Here is a 20,997-nt window from a genome sequence, read left to right as displayed (position 1 = left end):
TTCTCTTGTGTTTGTTGGCTGAGAAGGAGAATAGGTCAGTGATGTATTTAGGGGTTAGACCGTAGAAAACTTTAAAACAGAGGCAGGCAAACTTAAACTTTACATGAGCTTCCATCGGCAGCCAGTGTAGCTGTTTGAAGTATGGCGTCACGTGATCGAACTTCTTTAGACCGAAGATTAGTCTGACCGCAGTGTTTTGCATTAGTTGTAATCGTCGCATATTCTTTTGGGGGATTGCTAAGTAGGCGATGTTACAGTAGTCGAGTTGACTTAATACGAGGGATTGTACCAAGATTCTGAAGGCAGAGTTATCAAAGTATGCTTTAATGCTTTTTGATTAGGGAGTCCACCTGATCTTTCATGGTGAGGCATTGGTCCAGAGTTACACCCAGTATTTTAATGGTGGGCTGTATGGGGTAGTTATGTTTGTTGATGTCTAGTGGGGTTTTGGTGTCAAGAGGGCGCGGTGAAGCGACAAAGAATTTTGTCTTCTCAGTATTGAGCTTGAGTTTGAAGTCTGTCATCCAATGTTCCATCAAGTTTATGGCTTCTGATGCTTTTGGAATTGTTTCCGAGATGGAGTTGGCAAATGAGATAATAATTGTGAAGTCATCAGCATAACTGAATAATTTTATCCCCAGCTGGGTTAATTGAACGCTCAGTGAGGTCATGTAAATATTGAAAAGCAGAGGGGATAGTGGGGACCCTTGCGGAACGCCGGATGGGTTGCTCCAGATGTTGGAGAGATCATTATTGAAGCGAACCTGATAGGTTCGGGACGAAAGGAAACCATGAAACCAGTTTAGCACTTCGCCTCTGATGCCAATAGCGTCTAGACACTGTAGCAAATTTGCATGGTCTACAAGGTCAAAGGCAGGGCTCATGTCGAATTGCATGATCAGGGCACTGAGGCCTTTGCTTAAAAATAGGTGCAAGTAATCTAAGATGGCCGCAATTACCGTTTCTGTGCTGAAAAGTGGTCTAAAGCCGGATTGAGTCTCATGAAGGAGTGAGAACTGGTCTAGATATTCCATTAATTGGGAGTGTACCAGCCCCTCCATGATCTTTACAAAGAGTGGTATGGAAGCAATTGGTCTGTAGTTGGAAACTAGGGCTGACGATTCTTTGCTATTTTTTAGGATAGGGGTTATTATTATGTGGCCTTTGTTGGTGAGGAATTTTCCGTTTTTCAGGTTATGGGCTAAGTAGTGCAGTAGAGATAGTTTAAATTCAAGTGGTGCCGCTTTCATGGTTTCCGGGGGACATGAGTCTAAGAAGCAGTATGATTTGGAGTATTTGTTGTATAATTTGGTATAGTTATTCCAATCTATGTCTTGAAATGAATCCCAGAACATGTCTGCAGGGGTTTCATTTCCCTGTGTGTTAGCTATATGGTGTTCATTAGGTTCTTCTGTTGGGCAATTGTTTCTTAGTTTTTTAATTTTTGAGTCAAAGTGCAGGGCTAGAGTACTTAACTTCATGACGACGGAAGATCTCCGTTTCGCTCTTACTAATTTTAGAAGAGCTTCATCAGGGAAAGTGCCAGCGGTAACACTATTTATGTCGGCAGCAGCCTAGAGTCAAACAGATGAAAGACTACATGTTACACAGGCACAATGCCTGTACAATGTAACAGGTACAATGTAGCTTGTAAGATACATCAGGCTTTTAGCTGTGAGCGCTTGAGATCCTTAAAGAATTTCTCCATTATATCCAGTCTGGATTTTTGTCTTGTGCTTTAGCCTATTTTGTAAGGATTTAGTGAGATCATCTGAAACTAAACATGTCCAAGACTGAGCTGCTCCTCTTTCTTCCCCTAGCTCCACCTCCTCCTCCATTCTCCATCTAGGTAAATAATACTGTCATCGTTCCAGTCTCCTCTGCTCGCAACCTTAGAGTCATCTTTGATTCAGATCTCTTATTCTCTACGCACATCCAACAAGCTGCTAAGGCCTGTCGCTTCTATCACTACAGTATCACCAAAATTCACCCCTTCCTCTCTGAGCACACTACCCGGACCCTTGTCCACACTCTCGTAACCTCACGTTTAGATTACTGTAATTTACTTCTAACTGATCTCCCGCAGTGCCGCCTCTCTCTCCCCCCCCCCCCCACCATCTGTGCAAAACTCTGCTGCACAACTCATCTTCTACCTACCTCGCTACACTCATGTCACCCCTCTCCTTAAATCACTTCACTGGCTCCCTATCTGCCATCGCATACAATTCAAGTTCTTATTGCTAACTCACAAGTGTGTTCATTCTGCTGCCCCTCAATATCTCTCCTCTCTTCTCTCTCCTAATACACCTCCCAGACAACTCCGTTCCTCAGATAAGCTGCTCTTAGCTGTACCCTTCTCCTCCACTGCCAATTTCAGACTGTGTTCCTTTCATCTAGCTGTCCCCTAAGTCTGGAATAAATTACCCGAGTTTGTACGCTAAGCCTAACGTAACCATTTATTTTTTTCATCAAAACAGGACATCTATTACTATTCAGTCCTGCCCCCAATCCTCCCCTAGCCCCACCCCCAATTTCTTCTATTCATTCTTCATGTATACACAATATCTTATTATTTTATAATGGTAACCATAAAATTTTTAAAAAAACCCTCAAAGCACCCTATACACAGAGAAAATGTTAATTATCATTTATATTTGGGGGGTTTCAAAGATGTCACCTCAGTAACTATAGAAAAATAGACAAATATAGTGCAAAATATAGACAGCAGATATAAATTCTCAAAACTGACACATTTTGATCACTAAATTGAAAATAAAATCATTTTACCTACCTTTGCTGTCTGGTGATTTCATGAGTCTCTAGTTGTGTTTCCTTCTTACTGTGCATCCTTTCTTTCATTTCTTTCTGCACTCAGGCCCAACAATTGTCCCTTTCTATTCCCTCCCTCCTTCCTTCCTATGTCCTTAGTGCCCTGAGTGCCTCCTTCCTATGTCCTTAGTGCATCTTCCTATGTCCTTAGTGCCCCCAGTGCCTCCTTCCTATGTCTTTAGTGCCCCCAGTGCCTCCTTCCTATGTCCTTAGTGTCTCCAGCACCTCCTTCCTATGTCCTTAGTGCCCGTTCCTATGTCCTTAGTGCCCCCAGATCCAGTGTCAGTTCTCCTTTGTACCTTTATTCCAGGACTCCCTCTCTCTCCCTCCTCTGTTATGATCTTGCCTCTCTCTGCTCTTCCTCAGGGTCTCTCCCCCTCTGTCTGCACCTCCCATAGTCCTGCTTCTGCCTCCTGTCTTTCCCCTTTGATCCAGGCCTTTATCTCTCTAGTCTTTCTTCTACTTACAACCCCTTCCCTGCCTCTTTTTCTCTTTCCTTCCTCCCTCCTTCCTATGTCCCCCTCACTGCCTTCCAGCCTTTGTCCCATCCCCTCCCAAAAAGCCTGCCTGCCTACCTCCCCCAGAGCCAGTCTGCCTGCCTACCTCCCCCAAAGCCAGCCTGCCTGCCTCCTTCAAAGCCAGCCTGCTTGCCTGCCTACCTACCTACCTCTCTGCCGTGCCAAAGCCAGCCAACTTGCCTGCCTACCTCCTTCCCTCCCTGCTGTGGAAAAAAAAAAAGCCTCCCTCCAGGCCCAATTTAACCCCCCCTCCCCCCCAGTCCGCTGCTGCTCTGCTTACCTCCCTGCTGCTAATCGTGCCCAGAAGCCTTCTTACTGACGTCAATTCTGACATCGGAGAGGACTTTCTTGGCCAGCCAGGCAGCGATTGGCAGACTTGGAACGTCCTCTCTGATGTCAGAATTGACGTCGGGAAGAAGGCTTCTGGGTGCGATTAGCAGCAGGGAGGTAAGCAGAGCAGCAGTGGTGGCGGACCGGGGGGGGGAGGTTTAAATCAGGCATGTAGAGAGGCTTTTTTTGTTTTGTGCGGTAGGGAGGGACAGGAAGCGATCGCCTGTGCTATTGTCCCCGTGCACAGCTTCGGGACGCTGTCCCTGAAAATGAGACATTTTGGCGTCCCGAAGCTGTGTGTGGGGACAATGGGACAGGGGATCCAAAAACGGGACGGCCCGTTCATAACGGGACGTATGGTCACCTTCCCTTCCCTTGTTTAAAAGCAGACTGAAAACCCATCTTTTTGATGTAGCCTTCAATCCATAACCCTACTCCCCACTGACCTCCAACCCAGCCAGCAGATTTTTCTCCTTATCTGTTTGTCTGTTTAGATTATAAGCTCTTTGAGAAGGGACTGTCTTCTTTGTGACTCTGTAGACTGCTGCACATGTCTGGTAGCACTATAGAAATAATTAATAGTAGATTTCACTTGCACTAGACATGACTTTCCTTTGTCTTGATTGAGTGTTTGATTTTTGCTTATAGTGAACAATATAGGGGTAATCTTATAAAGTTTTTTCAATGTGTGAAGGTAACTTTATGCATAGAAAATGACTTTTGTAATGTTTTGTTTCCATTTAAGTTCTGATCTATACATGCATCTACAAGTTCTCATGTAATTATACATATCACATATGGGCATTCCTGGGCAGAGTAGAACAAAGGAGTTCTAATGTATTTTATAAAATATGTAGGCACATACATAGGCTTCTTAAAAGAACCCAAAAGATTTGCCAATAATAAGAATAATTACACCTAAACTCAATTGGCAATGACTTTTTTCTCCTGGTGAGAACACACCAACATATGAAGCCCAATTAAAATTTAGATCTAGATACCTTTTTTTCACCTGGCACATACATAGAACATATGCACACATTTACTCTGGTTTCTGAGCAGGTGTAAATTGTGTGCTTCCACATTTGCCTGTTATTGGGGCTTGCTCTAGATATGGGGGTGGGGGTTGCATTTTAGATAGTTGCAGGTTGATGTAAGCTTACAAAATGTTCTCTATTTAGGTGCCTTTGAATATTAAAATGAAAATTTCCGATTAAAATTCAATTTAAAAAGGCTCTTCTTTTGGACTTTTCACAAAGGCATCCTTTATAAACTTAACTCTCCAGCATGAATTCATATTTTGAGTATAGTGAATCCAATATGTACTCTGTTCTCATACAGCAGTTTATGACAGAAGGCAAGTTTAGGGGCATTTAGTGACTTTAGTAGAAAGAAAGTGTCTCACAGGCTGTAATTATGATTACTGTGCTCACAGGAAGAGGATTGGTTTCAGTTCCTTAAAATATCAGCTTCAAGAAGTCCTCACTTCTGATGAAGCCAGAGGCACAGAGAGGTGGATTCCTGTGAGGAGCACAGAGCACAGCTCATATTGACAAACCCTAAACCACCATAGCGACCTCAGAGAACTTTTGAGAATGGATTCGCTGAAAGACAGCCTCTGTGAGCTTTCAGGTGAAGCTTCTTTCATTTTAATTTTTAATAGTCTACCCAGCCATTTCTCATAAGCTCCTAGGAGGGGGAGGAAGAGGGATTCAGGCATTTTTTTTGCATTGCTATGCGAAAATATTTTAATATATTCTTAATCTAAAAAAATGCCTGGAAACACCAAAACGCTTCTCTTGAAGCGAACTCCGTCCTAATGTAAAGTATCTCCATTCTCTATTTACCTCCCTTTTTTTATTTCATTTCGATGGATTTAAAAACTTACCTTTTCCCATCTCCCTTTTGTTTCATGTACATCACTGTGAACTTGTCCAGTTGTTTTTAACATTTGATAAGATATTTCATTTAATTTGATTCTTTTTGTTTCTTTTTTAATCTCATTTTATTGTACACCATTTAGACATTTGTTTGATAAATGGTATATGAAAAATAAAGAAATTTGAAACTAATTTTAATAAAACACTACAGCAAAATGATTTTCTTATACTGCACAATGATATTAAGCAGTTATCACACCACCATAGTAAGAATTCACCTATGAGGCACTAAATAACTTAAGTCTGTGTCAGAGAATAAAGGGATGGCAAACAAGAACCCTCAACCTCCTAATATGAATGTCCTTTTCATAATACTTGTTCATGTGGCTTGAATTCATTTGATGGGCTAATATCTATTTCCTAGTCAATATTAGAATTATTCTATTTCCCCCTTTAGCAAAATCCTATTTCAATGCTTTTTCACAGGTTTGTTTACCCAAATTTGGGGAATTGACAGTGAATATGGTGTGAATAAAAAAATTTAAGGGCTCCTTTTACGAAGCCGCATTAGCAGTTTAACGCACGCTAATTTGCTGGCTGCGCTAGCTGCTACCGCCTCCTCTTGAGCAGACGGTAGTTTTTCGGCTAGCGCGGGGGTTAGCGTGCGCTAAAAATGTGCGTGCGATAAAGCCGCTAACACGGCTTCGTAAAAGGAGCCCTAAAGCACCACTAGAAAAAAAATCAAAAGGAAGGAAAGCACAGGGCCCTCATGCTGCAGTTTCTTAATGTTTCCTAAGCATAAAGGGAATTGTCCATGTCCCTTCATATCTTATCACCTGAAGACTTTCAGATTTACAGTATTCAGCATTACATCTCTAAATATACCCCAAACACTGGGATCTGGAGGAGTTCGTTTTCAGGTGAGTCCTTAGATTTTAGCACAGTTAGGCTCTTTTATAATTGTCTTGGATATATGTGTATAAACAGAGGTGCAGCTGCTTTTATATACTATAATATACATGTTGGTGTTCCTGGGGACAGGGTGGAGCTGGGGCAGGACTGGTACTTCATATAAGGCAGAACAAATGTGAACCCAGGCCAGTCAGGAGTGGTCCTCACAGAGTTACAGTATTATACACTGAATGGCAGATTGGAGGCACACCTTCAAGGAAATAACACTGACTTGCATGAATCATTATCAAAAATCCCTCTCCCTCTCCCCCCCAAAAAAAAAATGCAATTGGGACAGATAAGAACATAAGAACATAAGAAATGCCTCCACTGGGTCAGACCAGAGGTCCATCGTGCCCAGCAGTCCGCCCACGCGGTGGCCCAACAGGTCTAAGACCTGTGCAGTAGCCCTCTATCTATACCCCTCTATCCCTTTTTCCAGTAGGAAATTGTCCAATCCTTTCTTGAACCCCTGCAACGTACTCTGCCCTATTACGCCCTCTGGAAGCGCATTCCAGATGTCCACAACACGCTGGGTAAAGAAAAACTTCCTAGCATTCGTTTTGAATCTGTCCCCTTTCAGCTTTTCCGAATGCCCTCTTGTTCTTTTATGTTCTGAAAGTTTGAAGAATCTGTCCCTCTCTACTCTCTCTATGCCCTTCATGATCTTGTAGGTTTCTATCATGTCCCCTCTAAATCTCCGCTTTTCCAGGGAGAAGAGCCTCAGTCTCTCCAATCTTTCAGTGTATGAAAGGTTTTCCATGCCTTTAATCATTCGTGTCGCTCTCCTCTGAACCCTCTCAAGTATTGCCATATCCTTCTTAAGATACGGTGACCAATACTGGACACAGTACTCCAGATGCGGGCGCACCATTGCCCGATACAACGGCAGGATGACTTCTTTCGTTCTGGTTGTAATACCCTTCTTGATAATACCCAACATTCTGTTTGCCTTCTTTGAGGCTGCTGCGCATTGTGCCGTTGACTTCATTGTTGTGTCCACCAGTACGCCCAAGTCCCTTTCAAGGCTACTTCCCTCTAATACTAATCCCCCCATTTGGTAGCTGAACATCCGGTTCTTTTTCCCTATATGCATGACCTTGCATTTCCCTACATTGAAGTTCATCTGCCATTTATTCGCCCACTCCTCCAGTTTGGTTAGGTCCCTTTGTAGTTCCTCACACTCTTCGGCAGTTGTAACCCTGCTACAGAGTTTGGTGTCATCCGCAAATTTTATAACTTCACATTTCGTTCCCGTTTCCAGGTCATTAATAAATACATTGAAAAGCAGTGGTCCGAGTACTGACCCCTGCGGAACTCCGCTCGTGACCCTCATCCAGCCCGAGTAGTGACCTTTCACTCCAACCCTCTGCCTTCTGCCTGCCAACCAGTGTTTGACCCATCTGTGTACATCCCCTTCCACCCCGTGATTCCACAGCTTCCTAAGTAGCCGCTCATGGGGTACCTTGTCAAAGGCCTTTTGGAAGTCGAAGTAAATGATGTCTACGGGTTTGCCTTGGTCCAACTGGTTGTTTACCCCCTCAAAGAAGTGCAGTAAGTTTGTTTGGCACGATCTTCCCTTGCAGAAGCCATGTTGGCTCGCTTTCATCAGCCCATTTTTTTCGATGTGCTCACCGATGCTATCCTTTATCAGTGCTTCTACCATCTTGCCCGGAACCGATGTCAAACTTACCGGCCTGTAGTTTCCTGGGTCTCCTCTCGATCCCTTTTTAAAGATAGGTGTAATATTTGCTGTCTTCCAGTCATAGAACACAAATGAATTATCCAAAGAAAACACACATTTATATGGAATCTTAACTGAAATTTGGTTCCCAATGATTGAACGTATTGTTTATAAAAAAGAAACTATTCTTTCCTAATTTGTATCCATCTAGAAAGGTTTGGAAAGACGGCTATCTTCCCAATCCAAAAACCAGAAAGGATCTAAACAATAAATGCAACAAAGTATGTTTATCCTATTGGAAGACCAATGTCACCAAAAGTACGTCATGTGTAGAACTTTCTAAAATCTTTGTCAAATTCAAACTATCTGAAGATTCAACAATAAAAGTTCACTATGCCCAAATGGAGGACAAGACTGCCTGTACTGGTTCTGACAAAATATATTCTATGTAGAGGAGAAAGTCTAGAGTCTGAATATTTAAAGACTGCCTTTGGAAATCTATAGTATATAAAAATAGATCTCTCAAAAGAGCAGTAAACAATTTAGGAAAATATCTCTCAGACTACCAGTAAGAGATTTATGAAAATCCAGAATTCTCAAATTTAAATGTCTTGTATAATTATACAAATTTTCAATTATTTTATGTAGAAACATATTATCTTGAACTGTAGTGCTACTATACATATGCAGTGCTGTACCACATTACAGCCAGATAGGAGAACTCAGGTACTTCAGAAAAGACTCCCTCTATCAGTTGTGCTAGGCCTTCATCAATGCCTGGGAGCAAACTGTCTACTAGTGCTGCCTGATTCGCTGATTTAAATCGATTAACTGATTCACTTTGGTGAAGCAATTTAAATTGATTCGTTGTCCGAGAAAATCGGACTCACTGATTCAGCATCTCCCACCCCGGTGAAACCTGCCATACTTCCGAGGCCTCCTAAAGCAGCAGCCAGCAGTGGCAGCGCTCTGAACAGGCAGATTATTGGCCTGCCCTGCTGGGGCCTTCTTTCTGCTGACATCATCAGTGATGAGGCAGAGGGAAGCCCTAGTGGGGCAGGGCAGACCGTGAAGCAACCCGTTAAGAGTGCCACTGCTGCTGCTACTTTAGGAGGCTAAGGAGGTATATCAGATCTCATGGTGGGTGGATCAGTGGGGTATTGCTGCACAGGTGGATGGGAGGGAGGGATGGAAAACTGCTGCACAGGGGGATGGGAGGGTAGGAGGGTTGAAAAGCTGCTACAAAGGGGAATGGGAGGGGAGGAAAGATGCTGCACATGGGGGAGAAAAGGGAGAGGAAGAATTGGGGTGGAGGAGAGGAAGGGAGAGATGAAACAAAGAGGTAGAAAGGGATAAGAGAGAGAAATCCTGTATATGGTGGAGGGGAGGGAGACATGCATAGAGAAGAGAGAGGGAGAAATGTTAGACATAGGGTGGAGGGCAGGGAGAGATGGTGCATGGGGAGAGAGAAAGAAATGTTGCACATGATAATGGAGGGGAGGAAAGGAGAAATGCTGCATTGAGGAGAATAGAGAGGTTTGACCCAGGGAACAAGGCAGAGAGACAGTGGGAAAGAAATGTTTATGGCAGTGGAAGGAAAGGTACAGAGATGGAAGACAGATGGTAAGCACAGAGAAAGAAGAAAACATCAAATGGGCAGGAGACCCTGGTGAGCGAGTTAACAGAAGAAGAAACCAGAGCCTGGGACCAACATGATTTGAATAATAAAATGTACAGACAACAAAGGATAGAAAAAAATAATTTTATATTCTATTTTGTGATTACAATATGTCAGATTTGAAATGTGTATCCTGCCGGAGAGTGTGTTAGCGAGCGTGAGTTAGGACCTAACAGAGAGAGGAAAGTATTTTTGTTTATTTTGTTTATACCATAGCGCTGGCATGGGGTTGGAGAAGGCAAAGGGAGGTGAGATAGGTGAAGAGGCTACAAAATAAGCCTGCCAGGATGTTTTGGAAAAAAAAAACCCCACCACCCAATTGGACATGGAAAAGCGAATTAAATAAAAACAATCGATTTAATAGGGTGGATCAAATCGAAAAATTTATCCCTGAATTGGGCAGCATAAGAACATAAAAACACAAGTAATGCCTCCGCTGGGTCAAACCTGAGGTCCATCGTGCCCAGCAGTTCGCTCACGCGGCAGCCCAACAGTTCCAGGACCTGTGCAGTAATCCTCTATTTATACCCTTCTATCTCCTTTTCCAGCAGGAAATTGTCCAATCCTTTCTTAAACACCAGTGCTGTACTCTGCCCTATTACGTCCTCTGGAAATGCATTCCAGGTGTCCACCACACGTTAACTTCCGGGTGACGGTGGAAACCCAGATATTCAATGCTGAGAGCCATGCATGCCCTAGCATTGAATATCCAGGCTCAGTTCAGCCCATGGCTGTGAGCAGCTCAGACTCCGCTCACCGCTGTGGGCTGAATGCCAAGATAGCTAATGCTCCTCTAGCAGCTGTGTTCCTAAGGTGGTATACTGCTATAGTGGGCTAATTGGATGATTAGTGCTTCATGGATGATGCAGACATAGTCCTACTAGAATAATTTGTGCTTGTAAGCATAAACTTTGTCAGTGAGCTACAAGAAAAGAATGTGCACCCTCGCTTTAGAGTAAATCTGAAGAGTAGTGCTAAATTGTAAGTTTTATATTAAAATGTGCCTTCTGCGCCCCCCCTGCTTCTTTCACGCCCCCCCCCATTCCACATTTGTGCTCTCCAAGTGTATTTTCTATCCCGCCCTCGGAAAAACCTTCAAGGCGGCTTACAATCTAGGGCATATTTAAAATACACAATGTACAAATAATAAAGCAACACTTAATACAAACAACACAATACAAGTAATACCCCACATACCTCTAAATCTTTGCCAGCACGAGTGGCTTCGGCAGCATGCTCATCGCGCTAGCATTGAATTTCCCTCTGATGTCACTTCCTGGCCCCGTGAACTGGAAGTGATTCAGAGAGAACCAGGCTGATGCAAGCAACAGGCAGAAGTTGCTTGCACTAGCAAAGATATACATAGGTATAGGGTGGGGGAGGGATGGTGCGAGGGTGGCAGGGTGCGGCGGAGAGGAGCCAATGCCCCCCACCAACTCAGCGCTCCAGGTGGTCCACACGCCCTGCACCTAGGGTTACCATAAGGTTCCAGAAAAAAGAGGACGGATTGAGACATCCAAGTTTTACTTCCATTGCTACTACTACTTATCACTTATATAGCGCTGAAAGGCATACACATTTTGACATTTATAGATGGTCCCTGCTTGGAAGAGCTTACAATCTAACTTGGACAGACAGACATGACATAGAGGTTTGGGGATGCAGAACCCAAGGTGAGAGGAGTCACCATTGCTTTCAATAGAAGTAAAGTCCAGATGTCTCTATCTGTCCTCGTTACTTCCATTGCTTGTAGTAGAAGTAAAACCCGGATGTCTCGTCCATCTTCTTTTTTCTGGAGCCCTATGGTAACTCTAGCTGCACCTCCCCCCCCCCCTTACTACGCCACTGTTTACACTCAGTGTAACCTGGATTTCATGGTTGCCTGATATTGCACTTTGGATATAGAGATGAATGAAATGCTCCAATACTCTTTAACTCAATCTGCTCCTATCTGAACTCACTTTTTTTTCTGCTCCTCTCACAGCAGTAACTTGCTTAGAGCAGCAGCACACAGCATCAGAATTGGTTGTTTCCATTTCATGTCTATGGCAAACCTCTGACAATGTATTTTGCTGGTAGAGGATCCATTTAAAGTTTTGTGCCCATGTAACTTCTTTTTGTGTGTTCCTCTTGTAGCCATTCTAGAATGTGGTGGCAGTGGTTCCTCAGACCCGACAGAAGAAGAAGTGGTCGTGGTAAAGTAGTCTTTTCTAAATTATTAATTCCATAATAGTCTCACATCCTGTTGTAATGCGGAAGTCTCACAATGTAGAAACTGGAATGAATAATTTTGTCCCTCTTGAACAGTTCTTATTATTCATTTGGTGCCAAAAGTCACGGGGGTGGTTCCTCTTTCAGCAAAATTAAGAGGGATGGTGAGGAGTGGCTAAAAATATCAGCAGTTATCAGTAGAAAATGTGAGAGAATTTAGGGGAAAAATTTGAATAGATGGTACTGTTTATACAGCATATGGAATGGAGGGAAAAAAGCCTCAGAGATCCAGAGGTGAACAGCCAGTGGCATAGCCCCTCCCCTGCTCTCTTCTCCACCCCTCCTTGTCGTGCATGAGAGCAGCATTACCAACTCTGCCCGCGTCAGCTCTCCCTCTGACATCACTTCCTAGGCATGGGACCCGGAAGTGACATCAGAGGAAGAGCTGATGCAGGTGCGAGCAGTAGTTTGGATTTGTTGCTCGTGCCGGTGAAGAGATAGAGGTAGTGTGAGAAGGAGCAGGTGGAGGGGCAGATTGGAGGTGGGATTCTGGTGCCCCCACCAAGACAGCGCCTGGGATGAACCGCCCCTCTCCCCTTACTACACCATTGTGAACAGCTATAACATTATATGTTACAACGCCTCATATGTGGACACAAAATCCATCAGCATCCGCAGTACACCAAAACTGAAACCACAGATGCGTGCTGCCAGTTCTAGCTTTCTGAAATGGTGCTTTCTAGAGGAAAATGTTTGAGAGATTTGCTTGTCTCATTAGATGTATGTTCTTAGCTCCCAAGACAGTGTAAAATGTGAGAAGGGATCATCAGCCATATGGAGTATGTTTGGTGGACCTTAAATTGTGGCTGATTATGGATGTTTGAAATCAATCCACTTTGGGTTTACAAATTACACTTTTGATTTGTGCATTATCTTGTGGCTACGTCTATTGCTATATGTGGGCAAGGCCACATTAAAGATCCAGCTGATTAACTTTTGTAGTTATGGTTGAACATTGCCTATTAGATTCACATTAGTTTGCCAAGATCTTACGCAACAAATATTGAAGTGGCCAGTGTATTAAATAGAAAAATAGAAAAAAAAAATAAACCAAGCCAGTACACAGCTTATATTTAGGGCTCCTGGTGGATAGACAGAGGCAAAACTTGAGGCCTCCTGGAGGGGAAAGAAAAGACCTAAAGGTCACAAAAGAAGTGGGTTCCAAAGGATATGGGGCTCATAATCAAAAAATAAAGACGTCCAAAAACCATCATAAGTCAGCACTTAGACATCCTACTCATTGGGGCGTCCAAGTGCCGATTTTTGAAGCTGACTTTCTGGATGTTTAGAGTAGCATTTTGGCTGCTGTGTGCTAGAGGTTTAGGGGGAATTTTGGGAGGTATGGTATTGTTGGGTTTACATTTGGACTTTTTTCAATGATAATCAAAACTTTCCAAAACATCCCAGAGGACATTTCAAGGCCTAGGACAAAAGTTCAGGAGCGCCAGGCACCCCCAGGTGTCCAGATCCCATTCCACTTCAGCCCCCCCAAATCAGCAATGATGCTATGCCTATAGCCCCCTTCCTTGGATGGGAAAGGCAGGAGGAGTTTTCGCATGTGTGGATGCAGATCTCTTCAGACTGTTGGGTGCTGGATGTCATTCAGGAGGGGTACAAGCTAGAATTCTTTTGACCCCCTTCTGGATCTCTTCAACTCTCCTGCGGGGAAACCGGACAAAGCATCCAGAGTTCTAGTGACATTACAGAGGCATTGATCTGGCAGCCATAGAGGATGTACTGGAATACGAATGGGACTTGGGCAGATAATATACTTTATCATGTCCAAAAGAGACTCAGATGAATGGAGACCAATCCTGGATCTGAAGTCAACGAAGCTCTCAAGATCCCCCTTTTCACATGGAAACAGTCTGATCATTCATTGCATCGGTGTCACTGGGGGAATTCCTTGCATCTCTAGATCTGACGAAGGCTTATCTGCATCTTTCCATCTTCCTGTCATCCAGAAAGTTCTTGAGGTTCCATGTACTAAACCATCATTTCCAGTTCTCTGCTCTTTCATTTGAATTAGCTACAGCATCATGCACCTTCACCATGATAATGGTCATGTTAGCAGCACATCTCTACAAGGAGGGGATACCCTTACCTGGATGATTGGCTAATAAAGGCACCGTTCAAGGCAGAGGAAAAAGCAGCGGTGGTCTGCAGAGCCTAGGCTGGGTGAAAAACTTCAACAAGATCACTTGATTCTGACATAGTCCTTGGAATACCTGGGAATACTGTTTGATAATGATCAGAACAGGGTCTTTCTTCCAGAAGTGTGGAGAGCGAAGCTCAGGCATCAGATTCTGGCACTAAAGGACAGGCCAGATCCAATGGCATGGCATTATCTTCAGTTGCTGGGGGTCCATAGTAACAACGATAGATGTAATAACCTGGGCGAGAGCACATTTATACCCTCTACAGGAGGCACTGCTCTGCCGGTGTTCCCCACTATCAGATGCACTGGACTAAGAGCTGCCTTGACAAACACAGCTCTGCACAGTCTGGACTGGTGGCTAGAGCCATGATCCCTATCCTGGAAAATGCTTCTGCGCATATCCATGTGGGAGATCTTGATTACAGATGCCAGTCTCTTCAGATGGGGAGCCCATTACCAGGGGTGCCTGTTGCAGGGCTGGTGGTCAGACTTGCAGAGGGGTTGGCCAATCAACCACATGAAGCTAAGAGCTGAGGCTAGCCCTTCAGGCACTGGAGAGCATCTTGGAAGGCAAGGCAGTCTTCTTGGACAATGCCACAGCTGTAGCCTACATCAACCAGCATGGAGGCACCAGGAGTGCTCCGCTAAGACTGGAGGCTCAAATACTGTTCCAATGGGCTGAGGCCCATCTATTGGCTCTCTCAGTCGTATAAGTAACAGGCGTGGACAATGTGCAAGTGGATTTTCTGAGTCGTCAGACATTGTATCCCAAGAGGCCTTCAACAGCATTCTACAGCACTGGGGGCAACTGACGTTCGATCTCATAGCTTCAGCCAGCAACAAGAAGGCTACTCAGTTCTTCAGTCGAAGATAAAGGACAGCCTGGATGTTCTGGTTCAGCCCTGGCGTCAAGAAGAGTATGTGTTGCTCCCGTGGCCAAAAATAGGAAGAGCTTTCTGAAGGATACAATCCCACATGGGGCCAGTAGTTTTGGTTGTCCCGGACTGGTCAAGATTGCTGTGGTACATAGACCTAGTGCATCTGCAGAGGGGCAAGGGGGCTCAGTTTTCCCTGGCATTCGAGACTCCTCTCGCAAGGCCCCATTGCCCTTGAGGATCCAGACCACTTTGGTCTTATAGTTTGGCTCTTGAGCATGAAGCCTTAGTGCACAAAGGCTATTTACCCTGCTAAGATCTAAGAAGCAGTCCGCTTTAGCAGCCTATACAAAGGCTTGGAAGTATTTCCAGAGCTGGTGCAGTCAGAGACACACAGATCTGACCAAGGCTTCAATTGCCACGGTCTTAGTCTTTCTTCAGGAAGGGCTCGATAAAGGCTTTGCAGTGTGTTTACTCAAGGTTCAGATAGCTGGTCTTTCCTGCTTTAGAGGGCAGACCATACAATGAACCTTGGCTTCTTATCCAGATGTGCCCAGGTTTTTAAAGGGAGCATTGCATCTTTGCCATCCCATGTACCAATTCTTTCTGTCCTAGAATCTTAATCTCATCCTGTGGGCACTAACTCAGGCTCTGTATGAGCCCTTGGAGGAGGCCTCACTCTTGGACTTGTCAAGATGGTGTTTTTAGTGGCAGTGATCTCAGCTGGAAGGGTGTCAGAATTGCAGGCTCTGTTCTGGAGGGAACCCCTCAGGATTTTGAAGACTGGTATCTTGCTTCAAACAGTACCTTCCTTCTTACCGAAGGTTGTTTCTAGTTTTCACGTAAACCAGGAAGTGCATCTCCCATCCTTTTTGATCTCTGGGGCAAAGAAGGAAGACAAGATCCTGAAATGTCTGGAAGTCCAAAGAGTTGTTCTTCGCTACTTAGAGATGATGAACGAGTTTCACCTGTCGGATCATCTCTTCATGCAACACGACAGGGGACAGTCATCTTCAAAGGCAATCATTTTAAGATGGTTTCATCTGGCAATTTCTTTGGCCCATATCAGGAACAAAAAACAGTCTCCCATGGGAGAGAGATTTTATTACAGTAGTGTAAAATAATTGCAAACTGATTATCTTCTGAATTGTTGATACAGATTGTACACAAGTTTCATTTCACCTTGTTACACATCTCAAAATGATATCGAATGAGAGGAGGAGATGGAGCAGAAGAATATGTAAATTAGGCTCTCTACAGACTTCACAGTAAAGGAGGGTAAATACCCATTGATCAAGACTGATAATTCCTATTTACAAGAAAGAAGATTAGCAAATGTAAGAACCTAATCTTTCATTCTGTGAAAGGGCCCCTGTGTTTTCTTATTCATTTGTAAAGCATTGCTGTATATTTCAAGGTGTTTTCCTAGGAACATGATTGAATCAGTCTTGCACTGCTCTGCACTGATTGAATGCTAGAGGTCTTTTATGCTAACTGACTTTATTCTCCTGTTGAACTGTATTTCTTTTCCCTCTTTATTGTATTAGTTGTGTAAACCACTTTGTCCTACTTGTTAGTCTCAGCGGTATAGAAAGTCATGAATAAATTAAATATATGCTAATTATATCTACTATACACAATACTAGCAACCTTTTTTTATTCTTTCAGCAAGAGGTTCTTCAGGAAAGGGATGAAGCCTACCAGAAGCTATTGGAGATTGAGCAATGTAAGTCTCCACTGTGACTGTACCAATAGATTAGCACTTGTCTAATTCTAATAATTTGTTGCTTTGTATGTCCTTGTCACAGGCCAGTCCCTCTAAGTCAGCTCTCTGGGTCCAGAACAACAAAGCCTTCCCTTTTCCACAGATGAGGCACGATACTTGAGTGCTATTTACATGCTTTATTTACAAAATTAGGTGGATGTTTCACCATGAGCTTTGTTCTAATCTATAATTTTCACAGCTAATTTATAGCTCTCAAAACTTAATACTTGTAATGTTCTTCTGTTTTGTTCTATATAACAATAAAAATATTGAACTCACACACACAAAAAAAAACCTTAATACCAGACTATATTTCTTTCTGGGCTGTAAAGTTTCCTCTCTCAGATGGTCAGATATAGCACAGACAATATAGCTTAAGCTTCCCAGTCACTGTTTTTTTATCTAGGCAATAATGTTCCTGCTCTCAATGGGCTGACTCTCCATAGCATAGACATTAGCTTATGGACTTGAATGTGTCATCTTATCAGGATTCAGTTGCTGACCATAGCTCTTGGCTGGTCTGACTCTAAAATATGGACGGGATGTTAGCCTGTCAGGAGAGTACTTTACAACTCACTTCTTAGACAGTAAGAGGGGCATAATCAAAAAAGTCGTCTAAGTCCCCTTTTGGCCTAAGGCCTTAAACGTTGAAAGTAGAAACAGGGAAAATGTCCATGATCAAAAAAACGTCCAAAAGGAGGTTTTTTAAAAAATAATGGCCTGCCTCTACGTTCAGCTGTTTAAACGCCCAGACCACCACTACGTCTAAACTTATACCCTATAATCAACCAAAAAAAAGCCTAAGCCCCAAACGTCCAAAACAAGAGCTTTTAAGCGAAGGAGGAGCCAGTCCTTCGCCTAAAAGCTGGATTCTGTAACCGGTGTCTGTCAAAAACAACACCGGTTACAGAATCCACCCCCCACCCCACGACATCGGGGCAAGAGGGAGTCCAAGCCCTCTTCCCCCCGCGGCACCCCCAACCTCCCTGAAGACATCGGGGCAAGAAGGAATCCAAGTCCTCTTGCCCCGCAGCACCCACGAACCCCCAATGAAGATCAGGGCAAGAGGGAGCCCAAGCCCTCTTGCCCCGTGATCCCCAACCCTCCCCCCCGCCGAATCCAATGGGGCCAGAAGGGAGTCCAAGCCCTCCTGACCTGTGGCCCATCCCTGAACCCCCAATTACGTTCAAGGCAGGAGGCAGCCCAAGCCCTCCTGCCCCGCGGCCCCCCCGAACTCCCGATTACATTCGGGGCAGGAGGGAGCCCAAGCCCTCCTGCCTTGCGATCTCCAATCCCCCTCCCGAGTCTGCTGGGGCCAGGAGGGAGCCCAACCCCTCCTGCCCAGGTGGACCCCCTACCCCCCACCCCCACTAAAATACGGGCAGGAGGGATCCCAGGCCCTCCTGTCCTCGAATCGCCCCTCCCCCATGACCGCCCCCCCCTTCCGAACCTCCGATCGCCCCCCGCCAACCCACGACCCCCCCGCTGACCCTATGACCCCCCTACCCCAAAACCCCCCCTCCATACCTTTTCAACGTTGGCCGGATGGCCGGCAGGCCAGCTGGCTCCGGAATGGGGCCGGATTGGCCCAGGCAGTTTAAACCCCACCCACAGATGGAGCCTGAGGCACCTGGGCCAACCAGAATAGGCCTGGGAGCCTTAGGCTCCTCCTGTGGGCGGGGTTTAAACCGCCTGGGCCAATCTGACCCCATTCCGGAGCCGGCTGGCCTGCCGGACGGGCGGGCTTGGCATCCGGCCGGCCGGCCGGCCAACGTTGACAAGGTATGGAGGGTGGGATTGGGGGTAGGGGATTCATTGGGGTCAGCGGTGGTGTTGCGGGTCAGCGGGGGGGGGCGATCAGGGGTTCAGAGGGGGGGCGGTCGTGGGGGGGGCGATTCGAGGGCAGGAGGGCCTGGGATCCCTCCTGACCATATTTTAGTGGGGGTGGGGGGTAGGGGGTCCACCTGGGCAGGAGGGGTTGGGCTCCCTCCTGCCCGATCTTGTAGGGGGTGGGGTTGCATGGCCAGGAGGGCTTGGGTTCCCTCCTGGCCCCATCGGACTCGGGGGGATTGGAGATCGCGGGGCAGGAGGACTTGGGCTCCTTCCTACCCCAAATGTAATCAGGAGTTCGGGGGGGGGGATGGACGCGGGGCAGGAGGGCTTGGGCTCCCTCCTTCCCGATCTTGTAGGGGGTGGGGGTCACATGGCCAGGAGGGCTTGGGCTCCCTCCTGGCCCCATCGGACTCGGGGGCGGGGATTGGAGATCGCGGGGCAGGAGGGCTTGGGCTCCCTCCTGCCACAATAGTGTATGTGTGGGGGGGTGATGTATCGCGGCAGGAGAGATTGGCCATCTCCCCTGCCGCGAAGCGATCACTCCTCTACTCGAACTGCCACAACCCGCAGCAGGAGAGATTGGGCATCGCATCGCGGCATGGGAATGAGGCATCTCTCCTGCCACGATGGTTGCGGTGGGGGGGGGGTAGGTTCCCGAGCCGCTGAACTGATCGCGCCAGCCATGATCAGCTCAGCAGCCCCTTTTCGGCACTTATACCTGTTTTGACTTGGTCTAAGTCAAAACATATAAGTGCCGACTAGGCAACCTGCCTAAAGTTTTGGTTATACCTGCTGGACACTTAGATCTAGGTCGGCCCACCTCCCGCCCTTTTCCCTCCTCTAACAACGCCTCTTTTCTCTCTGTGCGTTTAGAGGCAGGGGAAAGGCCTAAGCTGGTTTTAGATACATCTAAAACCAGCTTTGATTATGGGTACTTGGACGATCAGACTTTTTGATCGTCCAAGTAGCCATTTAGGCCACTTTTTAGACGTTTTTTTTTCTTTTGATTATGAGCCCCTAACTTCCCAGTCAGAATACAACCTTCTTGTCCAATTTAAGCTAGGGAGTATTTCTAGCAGGTAATGAAGTTCCAACACTGCTTGTTTTGACTTTCTGCTAATACAGATTTCCTGCACTGTAATGTTTTGTATCTTGGGGTCGTAGTCTTCAGATGCAGGGTGTTATAGGTGATCCAAAATGTGGCACCTAGAATGATAATGGGACTTTGGGGGTGGGGTCTTGATCTTCAGGGGAGTGGGGTGGGGGGAAGGCGGGGGGGGGGGGTCCCAGATGTAATAAAATGTGCCGAGGCATTAGGGAGTGTACATCCTTCCTACCTCTGCTTTTGTTCTGGGGGAGTTGTCGGGTCAGTATTACTGATCCGATTATGGCATGCAATGTTAGACCATTGATTGGATGGCTGGTTTTAATATTTATGACTTCATTTTAATAGTAATGAGGTCATTTGCATGCCTGAATTGGAAAATGTATGGAAAACTACGCAGTGAGCCATTTTGAGAATCGGGTCAGCAAACTCCTTTGATCGCAAAAACAGTCAAACTGGTTTAGCAACCATCGGTACCCAATCGGAAGGTTTAGTGCATCTAGCCCTGAGACAAGAAGAAAGTGAAATGAGAGAAGATAGAGGTGCAGGCTATGAATAAACATACACCTAGAAGACAGAGAAATGAGAGGAGATTGGAAAAGAATTTATAAAAGAATGTGAAAGCTGGGAGGAAACATAAGCAAAAAACAGGCATAAGTAGAGACAGATGATAGAAAACTATAGACAAAAGGATGGAAAATTGTTTAGGTTTAGTAAAGACTTCTGTGCTAGCTGGGCAGATTCAAGGGTGGGGCCTGGCTGGTATTTTGCTCTTCTCCTCAAGCCCTATGGCCACCAGAAAAAAATAAATTATTTTAATGAAGAGGTATAGGTCTTTGATTATGAGTCAATTTTTGTTTATTTGCGTACACATGTGTGTGAGTGTGTGTGTGGGGGGGGGGGGGGGGGTATTTCTGTCCTAATTATGACTTTTGAGTATTTACACCTGGGGTGGATGGGAGGAGGGTGGGAGGATATTATTAATCTGAACAAGGTAAGGTTATTGGGAAAATCTATGTCTCTGTGTTTATTTCATTAAGCATTGGGTGGGGGGGATAAAATGGTTGCTTATGTTTATTTATAAGTTAAATATGCTTTTATTTACCTATATGTTATAGAT

The 20,997-nt window shown here is 45.2% G+C and overlaps 1 protein-coding gene across 1 annotated transcript in view; it reads left to right on the top strand.

Annotated features, from left to right (window-relative positions):
• Positions 1 to 10,093: 10,093 nt before the first annotated feature.
• The window catches only part of LOC117367354 (shootin-1-like), a 77,454-nt gene continuing 66,550 nt past the window's right edge, over positions 10,094 to 20,997 (top strand). The window contains exons 1-3 of the mRNA XM_033959795.1: positions 10,094 to 10,118; positions 12,007 to 12,065; positions 16,843 to 16,900. Of these exons, the coding sequence (XP_033815686.1) occupies positions 10,094 to 10,118; positions 12,007 to 12,065; positions 16,843 to 16,900 (142 nt within the window). The remainder of the gene's footprint in view (positions 10,119 to 12,006; positions 12,066 to 16,842; positions 16,901 to 20,997) is intronic.

Source organism: Geotrypetes seraphini, chromosome 1 (assembly GCF_902459505.1).
Source record: "Geotrypetes seraphini chromosome 1, aGeoSer1.1, whole genome shotgun sequence".
Taxonomy (NCBI): Eukaryota; Metazoa; Chordata; class Amphibia; order Gymnophiona; family Dermophiidae; genus Geotrypetes; species Geotrypetes seraphini.
The sequence above is the reverse complement of the archived record's forward strand: the minus strand, read 5'-3'. Positions and strand labels throughout refer to the sequence as shown.